A 10499-nucleotide genomic window follows, 5' to 3' on the forward strand; every position below is an offset into this window, starting at 1 on the left:
TGGGATGTACAGAGAAAGCTGGTTCTTAGTGGCTGCAGGTATCAGCTCTCTCCTGATGATGGTCAGGGTCATTGCAAGGAGGAGATCTTTAGTCATGCAGAGGCCAGCCTGTCTTCTCAACACAGGAAGACAATGCCATCGCCCCCAAATCTAATTAGAGAGGGTGGGGAGGGAGTCACCAGTAGTCCTCAACTCCCCCAATACCCCATCTGTCTCAGTGGGCTTGGGCTGCCACAATAAATACCAAAGACTGGGTACTTAACTAACTGTGGACTTGTACTTAACAATGGACATTTACTGTTCCCAGTCTGGAGGCTGGGAGCCCCAGAACAGGTTGCCAGCATGGTTGGATTCTGATGGGAACCCTTGCTTACAGACAGCTGTCCTCCCACTGTGTCCTCACAAAACAGAGAGTGAGTGAGGTCTCTGGTGTCTCTTCTCATAAGGGCTCTAATCCCATTTTGGGGTCCCCACCATGGCCTCATTGATCCTCATCACCTCCCAAAGGCCCCCCCACCAGTAATGGTACCAGTAAATGCCATTACATGGGGGGTTAGGGCTTCAGCATATGAATCTGGCACGCACACAGTTCAGTCAACAGCACCATCCAACCTACTCTTGACCTCCAAGAACCCAGATGCTGAACTTCACAACAGAGAAGGGACAGAAAGAGGCCCCCAGATCTTACAGGGGATGTCTACATCACTGGCAACCAAGTGGAAAAGAAAAATCTTTCATCTTTACATTTCTTATCATTATATCTTACAGAGTTGTCATACCTGATATGGTAGCCACAGGCCATACGTGCATTGACACGTTGATAGTCAGAATGGAGATATGCTACAAGTGCAAAATATACACACCAGGTTTCAAAGACTTAATATTTTTAAAAAAGGAAAAGATCTCAATAATCTTTTATGTCAATTACATGTTGAAATAATAGTATGTTGGGATATGGGGTTAAATTATTAAATGAATTTCATCTGTTTCTTCTTATTTTAAAAATGTGGTTACTAGAAAATCTAAAATTATATACGTGGTTCACATTTGTGGCTTGTATGAGATTCTGTTGGAGAGATGCTAGAGAGAGGACCCCACATTGAAAACGGCCCCCAGCATGGCAGGCCTCCTGCCGTGGTTGATGGGCGCCTGTTCTGCCACCCGGGGATGTGCCTTACACGTGCGTTTTTTACAGCGGGGCCGTGCCTCTGAGGAGGTGGGGCCTCCGGTGTAGGCTCGTGAGAACACAGCCTTGTCGGGACACAGTCCAGGCAGCCTTGGACTGTCCCTGGGAGGCAGCCCCGGGGAGCTGGGGACCAGGTTCGTTCTTGTTTGGCTTAGGGACAGAAAAGTAACGCCCATTTTCCAACACTGGAATTGCCCCAGGAACAAGATTCCCAAACATGGAGATTGTCGGCTTCCTGCTCTGCTTCCTCCGAGCCATGGTCCTATTGCTCGGGAAGCTGGTAGGTCCCCAGCACCTGTTACAATTGGTCTTTCTCTTTATTCCTCCCTCACATGCACGCACGTGTGAGATTGCTGTAAGGTAAATAATGTGTGCGGAGCAGTGTTACTGAACTTCACACACCCATCCCCGTTTACTACTTATTAAAATCGACCATGATACTGCACAAAGGCAGCTTGACTCTGTCCCCGTTGCTCAGCCCTGGGCTGGCTCCCTTCTCTCCTGCTGCCGTAAACCTCAGTGCTATGACTATCTCTATCTTCTTTCCACTTGCATTATTTTGTTGTAGTGTTTCCCCCGAAGTGAAATATGTTGACTGGGAAATATATACAGTTTTATGGTTCCTGTGACTTTTTTCTTCAAATCACCCTCCCAGTGGAAGGCATCACCAGGTACGTCCTCCGGCGCCCCGTGGTTACGCGCCTGCGCTCTGTGAGGTGGTTGCCTCTGGCCCTGCCAGTTCTGGTATTGAGCATTTTTTTTTTATTTTTACCAGTTAATTGTTATGTAACACAAGCTTCCTGGATATTATCCTGGCATTTTCTCGGTTGCAAATGAGAATGAGTACTGTCCTTCCCTTAAAATTTACACAAATTAAAGAACAGTCACCATCTCCATAGTCTAGAGAAACACTTTCAGCTCCCCTTTCCCTGTGTGGTGTAGAAAAATCCTGGCATGTCTTAGTTGTCATATGTTGATTGTTCAGAATTAGAGACATTCAGGTTTATATGCAAAAAAGGCTGCAGGAGATGTGGCTGATGCCTTATTAAAACCTCAGGAAGACCCCAGCTCTCTTCCCCAGGGAATTTCATAAAAGGTCTCCTTGGGGAGCACATGCTGGCCCTGCAGGTGACCCAGGAAGGCAGGGGGGAAAACAGAGAGGATGCCCCTACTTGCCCTCCAGAAGGCACCTTATAATAAGTAATGGGAGGAGATCACTTCCTTCCAAACCTGATAGCCTCTGCCCTGCATTGCAACACACCCCAGTCATGTTAATTTCCAAGCCCAACATCTCAAAAATCAGAGAAATAAAAGAGTTCATGTTAACACTCATAGAATAGATGGCTTCTTTTTATAATTACTGGGTCCCCCCACCAAGGCTTCCTCCTCAGCTGCCTCCTTGCCCTGCTGGCAGCCTCCTGCTGTTTCCTGCCTATCTTGCTGCCATCGCCTGGCCAACCACGGGGGGCCAACCCACAACCAGCCCTCTGCTCAAGTCGGGGCCACCTCACCCTCTGCTGGGAACCAGCAATGAGGGTCTGGGGGGCTTTAATCCCACCTGGGAAGATGGCCACCAACAGGTGAACCCGGCCTTATCACACCCACTAGCAAAGAAAAACTAATCAAACCAAGATGTCTGTAATCACCCATCAAATCAATAATGTTCAAGACATTATCATCCTGGGGTGACTGGGTGGCTCAGTTGGTTAAGCGTTTGCCTTCAGCTTAGTTCATGATCTCAGAGTCCCACATTAGGCTCTGCTTCTCCCGCGGCCACTCCCCCCAACTCACACTCGCTCTTTCTTGCTCTCTCTCTCGCAGAAATAAATAAAATCTGTAACAAAAACATAGAAGACACTATCATCCCATTTCTTTTTTTTTTTTTAAGATTTTATTTATTTATTTGACAGAAAGAGATTACAAGTAGACAGAGAGGCAGGCAGAGAGAGAGGAGGAAGCAGGCTCCCTGCTGAGCAGAGAGCCCGATGTGGGGCTCAATCCCAGGACTCTGAGATCATGACCTGAGCCGAAGGCAGAGGCTTTAACCCACTGAGCCACCCAGGCGCCCCATATCATCCCATTTCTTGATGAGGATGTGGTGAGATGTGTACCCCCAAACCCTGGCAAGGAGAACAAGTTATCAATAGTGACAACCTTGAATGAATTTTGACAGAATTTAACAAGCTTAAAAATAATTAAATAAAAATATTAAAATTAAATTAAAAATTAAATTTTAATTAAATAATTAAATATTAATTTAATTAATTTGAAATATTAAATTAAAATATTAAAAATAAAAAATATTACATACTTTTTAATCCAGCAATTTCACCTTGAGGCATCGATCCCAAAGACTATTACAGACTACAGCACAAGCAGAATGTTAACACTGTTCATCGCAGCAATGAAAACCACACCAGGGATAGGGCTAAATACAACAGAATATTATACATCCAGGAAACACAGTTACAAGGAATTGAAACTACATCACAAATGTTATTAAATGTTAATTGGTGAAAGCATTCAAACAGGGAGAATGTATATATGCCGGAAAGACGCATACACAGCATTAAAAGGTTTGTATGAAACATACCAAATGTGTTAAGAGTGATTTTCTGGGTGGTAAAATTTGTCATGTTGTTACTATCCTTTTCTGGATAGATTGTTCTAAACTTTCCCCAATAAACATTATTGACAAATAAAAGGAAATGAATGGTTTTCAAAGACTACGTAAAAACTGAGTTAAGGAATGCCCAAGAAATCGGTACAGGGGCTGCCTCTGGGGAGGGCCTGGGGCAGAGTTCACGCCAGAGGAAGCCTTGATTTCCATTTATACCATCTGGAGTCTTCAAAGTACCAGGCTGGTATCACCTATTCAAAATTTTTAAAAAATGAAGATTTTTTGCCAAGGAAACACAGAAGAATACTAAAACCACAGAAGCCAAGAGGCGAGCCTGAGGGGAAAGCCCAGAAAGTGCTCTTACCTCCTAGGGGAGATAAGACTTGAGGTCCAGCCTGTCCTCTCAGGCCCAGTGCCCATCACAGTCACCCCAGGACCCAGCTAGTCCACACTGACTTCGCTCAGCAAGATCTGCTCCGTCTGACCCAAAACTGCCCAGAAATTGGGTCAGGGTTTTTCCCAGGAATGAAGGCAGGGTGGCCAGGGGAGGGACTTCAGCGGACATAGGGGCTAGAACTCTGACTAGGACCCCGTGTCCCCTGGGTCTGGGACAGCTGGGCCCAATACATGAGCAATGAATGGGTGAGGCTTTCCCCAACCCCACATTCACCTCTATGAGTTAGAGAACCATCTACCATGGGGGTTTTTGTTTTGTTTTGTTTCATTTTGCTTTTTTTTAAAAGCTTGTTATTTATTGGACAGAGAGAGATCACAAGTAGGCAGAGAGGCAGGCAGAGAGAGAGGGAGAAGCAGGCTCCCTGCTGAGCAGAGAGCCCAATGTGGGGCTCGATCCCAAGACCCTGAGATCATGACCTGAGTCGAAGGCAGAGGCTTTAACCCACTGAGCCACCCAGGTGCCCCCAAGGAGAAGCGTCTAAATGGCCCACCGTCCTGTGGGTCAAAGAATCATCTAAGTGACCTCCACTTCCCAGGAGGAGGTCTGTAGTCAATGTGCAAGGCCTTTGAGGAACTCTTTCACCATGGCCAGAAGCTGCTGCTTCAGAGCTTTGCTGCTCATGACCAGCATGGTCAGCTCCATAGTGTCCAGCCAGCACAGGTGCCCAAGGATGGCCATGACTTCATTATAGAGCTTTTGCTGCTCACTGGGCGTCAGCTCCATTATGACCTCAGGAATCGGCTTGAACTGTCCCCTTTCCATCCATGCACTATAGAGTCCCCCGACAGCCCCTCCTAGAAAACAAGGAAGGTTCAGTTAGTTGGTCCTTATTCATAAATGGTGGCCTCAGGCTCTTGCTGGGAGCACGTCCACCGCTGTGACGAGTGAGCACATTCACACATGGGTGGGAACAGGCTCGGCTTCGTGTCCGCTCCACCCCACAGTGCAGGGGGCAAGGGTTTCTGGGATCCTCAGTCCATTTGGCTCAGATAACTGACACCCATACGTGCCCTTCCCTAAGCTCTATACTCACAGATGCAGCACAAAGTATCTCCCACCGCACAGCTCTGAGAACTGAAATCTTCTCTAGGGTCCACAGGTTTCCTGCTACCCACAAAACTCTCATCTTAAAGGACAGAGCTGAGAAGCCAGTGCATTTGCAAGGAGAATCAGCTCAGTGGTGAGGCTGAGTTTTCTCCATAATATGCTCTTTGCCCCGAGCTTTGGAGATTTCCAGTGAAATCCCAGGGTTAAAGGACCTGGGGACAGAGAAGGGAACCTTTCCTCGGGAAGCAACTGTTTTTCGTGCCAGCCCTCAAGAGCTCTATGATGATAACTATCGAATATAACTCATTCAACTATTTCTCTTCCTCTGACCCCAAAAGGGCAAAACCATTATTTTTAAAGGTAAATTTATGATCAAATTTCAGATGCACGATGTTGGGACTTGAAGCCCTTATGTCAATGGAAAGTTCTATCTGATCAGGTGGGGGGCAGGTCTGCTAAGGAAGGCGCCCTGGGGCAGGGGTCTCAAACTCAGGCACCCTCAGAGGGCAGGCAGGTAGCTTGGAGAAGTGAAGAGGACTGAGTGAGCCTGTGGGTGATGAAGAATGGGGTTGTGTCTAAGGGGCGGGGGCGACCCCTCGCCAGCCCACTGCTACCACACAGAATCCCACATGTGTATCCTGGAAAAGGTTCCATGATTATTAAATATCAGTCATCAGATATTAATAGATGCAGGCCAACTGGACTTAGTGACTCTCTCTGAAAGAGCAGAGCATGGAAAGGGGAGACACTGACTCCACAGTGGACAAACCGGCAAACACCACCTTAACCAGGTGATAAGGTGGACACAATCAGGGAGGCTGTGGGTGTCACATGTCCCTGAAATGGCACTATGAGACAGACACTACGCTGCTGTCTGCGGTATAGGGGACTCCTCACCAGTACCCAGGCCACGAACGCAGCAAAGTCTGAGTCACTGTCACAGAGCTGAGGAGACGAAGTAAGGAGATGTGAGGATTAAATACTCTGTGATCCCTTGAGCTGGATTCTGGGACAGGAAAAGATCATAATGCAAAAACGGGCAAAGTACAAAGAAAGTCTAGAGACCAGTTAGTAGGGACGCGTCAGTGTTGGCTTCTTAACTTTTCACAAGTGCACCGTGGTGGTAATGTTACGGAAACTGGGTGAGGGATATGTGGGCGTTCCCTGCACGGTCTCACCAATGTGTCTCTAATTCTACAACTATTGCAGAATTAGAGGTTTATCTGAGAGAATACAGCCCAGGCCAGAGAGAACCCGGTAGTGGGCTGGACCCCGCCAGCAAGCAGTAAAAGCTGCTCCCTCTCAGGAAGCCAAGGGTTGAGGCTTCTGGAGGCACACAGATCCCCTGGGGCTGAGCCCGGGCCAGCATCAAGCCCAGGAGACTGAGTGCTGCCCCTGGTCACCCTTCCCTTCTGCTCCAAAAGAAAGGAGGATTCAGGGAGGGGAAATCAGTCATTTACAAGTTTTACTGAACTTCTCCCCACAACATCTGTGAAGTGCTCAGCGCCGACAAGAGATGCACTCATCTGCACTAAACCTTTATGAGAACGTCAATATTTGATTTAGAGGAGCACTTCATGCAAAAAATTGCCAGGAATATCAACCAGCAAATTACTAACTCTTTGGACAAGAGAAAATTCCTTGGTTTTCTGGGTAAAATGATGCTCCACCCACGACTAGTGGCTTCAAGGAGCAAATCCCCGGGTTCCCCTGGCAGATATCCTGTTCTCTACCAGCTCTGACAGAATCTAAATAAGGTATGTGCTCCCACAATGGCATCTGGGAACAGCTGTAGGATAAACGATCCCATCAAGCCCTCCCCTGAGCACATTAGATGGAGGGACAGGGACAGAGATAAAGAATGTCACTGAGGAAGGAGGCCGTGGCCACGTTTCCTCCCCCACTGGCTGCTCCTTGGATGGTGAGAAGCTGCAGTCACGACTCCCTAATACACAGGTGGGAAAGGGACATGTACAGGTGGAAGGTCTGGGGTCACCCACACACTGATTTACTCCCCAGTGTGATCTCTGCATCATGAAATGTCCTTGAATGCCAATCCTGCCACAGAAAGGCAGAACAGGGCAGGAAGCCATGCCAGGAGCCAGAAACAGAAGCCAACCTGGGCAGACAGGCAGTCACCTCCCCAGCCTGTGTTCATGGGAGGACTGCAGGCAGTGCTGTCAGCTCTCCCACGTCCCCAGCACAGGCTGCCCAGCACAGAGCAGGCATTCAGTGATGTATCTGCTGAGCCCAATGCGGCAGACCATGCCTTTGTCGCTCCCCTGTGCTGCAGGGTCCATCTGAGGCACCTCACAGGAAGTGTATTCCAGCCCCTCCTCATGTCAGACCCACACAGCAGCCCGCTCTCTGATGCCACCCTGGCCCATGGTTCAGAACACACCAGAATCCTTCCTACTCCTAAGACATAGAAAGCAACCCCATCCTAGCTCCAAGAAATGATGGGAAAACCAGCCAAACCTTCATTCATAGCCAAAAACTGTCTCTCAAGTAGAAGCAGGTGGCAAAATCGGGGGACAGGGATGACCATCCTTGGATAGTTTGTTGCTTTTTCTGCATTAGACTGTTGGCTTCAGAATGGGGTGATCTCCCTGAATGAGCTCATGTAACATGGCCAGAGAGCATCTGCTCCTAAGAGGTGCTCAGTAAATCCCAGCTTCCTCCCTGGTTCCCTTCTGTAGTGACACTTAATGGTGACAGGGAAAGGACACCATCCAAGGGACCTAGGACACCCTGATATCTTCAGAGGGCTAGGACATATCCCTGAGGGGAGAGGCGCCCTCCAGGTTTGCATGACACACATGCCATTTGCAAGAATGCCCAGCATTTCCGTGACCATCACACTCAGAAGCTGTGTTTTCAATAGGATGAATTAAGGCCACAAAGATCATGTCACAGAAGCAACCTCAACTCGACGAACATCTCCCACAGGACAGAGACTTCTATATGGTCTCTGTGGTTTCTTTCTTTCTCTCTCTCTCTTTTCTTTTTTAAGATTTTATTTATTATTTGACAGAGAGAGACACAGGGAGGGAGGGAACACAAGCAGGGTGGTGGGAGAGGGATAAGCAGGCTTCCTGCTGAGCAGAGAGCCTGAGGTGGGGCTGGATCCCAGGACATTAGGATCATGACCTGAGCCAAAGGCAGATGCTTAACAACTGAGCCACCCAGACGCACTGTCTTTGTGGTTTCAAGGACTTTTTCACAACACCCCCTAGGTTGGCTGCCCCTTCAGGACTCTTACACGTACCAACAGCTAGTCCGAGTAGGCCCCCGACCAGACCACAGATGCAGGCCACACCTCCTGTGATCAGGGCGCTCCTCACAGAGTACCTGACAGCCAGCTTTATCTTCTTATTCTTAGAGATGCAGCACAGCAGCTTCATGACATCTTCCACCTTGAGGGGTTTCTTGGTGAGCCTCAAAGGAAGCATTTCAAAGGAAAACTTTTAATGAGTGTCAGAGTATTTGCTCCCAAATGTCACTCTTGCTAGAGTTTGGAGGACAGCCTCATGCAGAGAACAGGAGCTCTGCTGTATGCAGAACTGACAGCACCCAGCCATGTGATGGGTTCCTTGTCACAGAGGAAGTCAGGGAGCCGCTAGTTAATAAGCACACAGAACCCGCAGAATGGACGAGAAGTCTTCCTTGCCCTCTGCGTAACTTCTGATTTATGACAGATTACGGTACAGGCCCAGCCACAAACTGCATCTGTTCTTCACAAGTGAGGCAAACGTGCCCTCTCGCGCGTTTGCCACCTTCCTGCCAGCTCAGGCACCCCCAGTGCACAGAGCCTGGCAGAGGGCAGAACATCCCAGCCTCGAGTCCTCCGTCATGTGACAGGGCAACGGAGCTCATGCCAAGCCCGAGAAGGGGAAAGTACTGGGCTCCATGACCATCCCGGCCTGTGCCCACACCTGCCCCATGACCCTGAGCTGAGTATCAGATTCCTCACCTGTAAAGGGAGATAAGCCACCTACAAGCTGGATTCTGGAAAGGTCGAGGGGAATGGATGCAAAGTACCTGTTGTGAGTCTGGAACACGTGGCCCTGAGACCTGATGGCTCTAAATGAATGTTCTGTTACTGATACACACCACTGGCTTTTCTGTAAGCCCATCCAGTTCTGCATGGGGGATAGTAAAGGCAGGGACAGGATGGCCCTAAGGATGACCAGTAAGATGGAACAACCAGAGAATAAAATAAACCAAAGTAGTTGAGGGGTTGGCATATGTTTGGATAGACAGACAGGTGGACCTTTGGAATAGTGACCTTAGAACAATACTTGTGGTCAGGAAACTGTTGGCCACACTGATGGGAAACTGGAAGGCATGCAGGACCAGGACAGGGTGGCTCTGTGCCAGGGTCAGTGGGAATAGAGAGCCACAACACTGACGGGACACCTGAAGTAAAATCGAAGTGATCAAGGATGGGCTGTTGCTTCTCCTCATGGCTTCAACTGGACCCAAGGCTGGAAGGCAATTCCTTTCCTTCACTCCCCTTTTCATGCAAGGAGTCCCTAAAGGAATTTCGGAAAGTTTGGGGCAGACCCTGTTACTCAAGAACTTTTGGTTACCACTCCTTTTGATCCAAGAAAAATCCAGAACCAGACACTCATGTAGAATCATCCCCTCAATCCTGGGAGAGAATTTTCAGCCCCTACAATAATTTTCTGGGTCTGCTGGATCACCACAGTCAGAACTTCCCAGGAGAGATAAGTTAGTGTCCTGGGCTCTGGCCCCTGCCGTGTTCTGAATCAGTGATTCTCCACAAGTGCACCCCACATTGGACAGCAAGACTGTAAGAGACCATGACCTAGACATCTGACATTGACTACTAGTCCTTGAGCTCAGAAAGTGCAAATAACCATCTCCCAAAAGTGTCTGTTTGACCAAGTGGGGAGTAGAGACAATGGAGGAGCAGGCCTGCACGGGTACTCAAGGGACTGGAGGAGAAGTCAGGAGTCCCTGCGCCCGCTCTGGCACCATGTGTCCTGGACCTGCCAGCACACCTCCAAGCTTCCTGTCCCTTTGCTCACTACTACAACCCCTTGTAGACAGAGTCCATGCCGCCTCCTCCACCCTGGAAGACAGCCCACATGAGGGTCATGACTTGTCCATACACGAAGGTCACAATAATAAAATAGCCTTATAACAGCAAAGGGACTGCACAT

The 10499-nt window shown here is 48.6% G+C and overlaps 1 protein-coding gene across 2 annotated transcripts; it reads right to left on the minus strand.

Moving 5' to 3' along the window:
* Nucleotides 1-4812: 4812 nt before the first annotated feature.
* LOC111139388 (protein C19orf12 homolog) lies at nucleotides 4813-8891 on the minus strand. Of its 2 annotated transcripts, XM_022491634.1 has the most exons (3): nucleotides 8884-8891; nucleotides 8579-8748; nucleotides 4813-5057 (listed from the first exon to the last, which is right to left on the minus strand). In XM_022491634.1, the coding sequence occupies exons 1-3, from the start codon at nucleotides 8889-8891 to the stop codon at nucleotides 4813-4815; spliced, it is 423 nt and encodes a 140-aa protein (XP_022347342.1). The 2 variants fall into 2 exon arrangements, with proteins under 2 accessions (XP_022347342.1, XP_022347341.1); XM_022491633.1 differs by lacking the exon at nucleotides 8884-8891 and having other exon boundaries at nucleotides 8579-8762.
* Between the last annotated feature and the right edge of the window lie 1608 nt (nucleotides 8892-10499).

Source organism: Enhydra lutris, unplaced genomic scaffold, assembly GCF_002288905.1.
Source record: "Enhydra lutris kenyoni isolate GAN:26980312 unplaced genomic scaffold, ASM228890v2 scaffoldscaffold104, whole genome shotgun sequence".
Taxonomy (NCBI): Eukaryota; Metazoa; Chordata; class Mammalia; order Carnivora; family Mustelidae; genus Enhydra; species Enhydra lutris.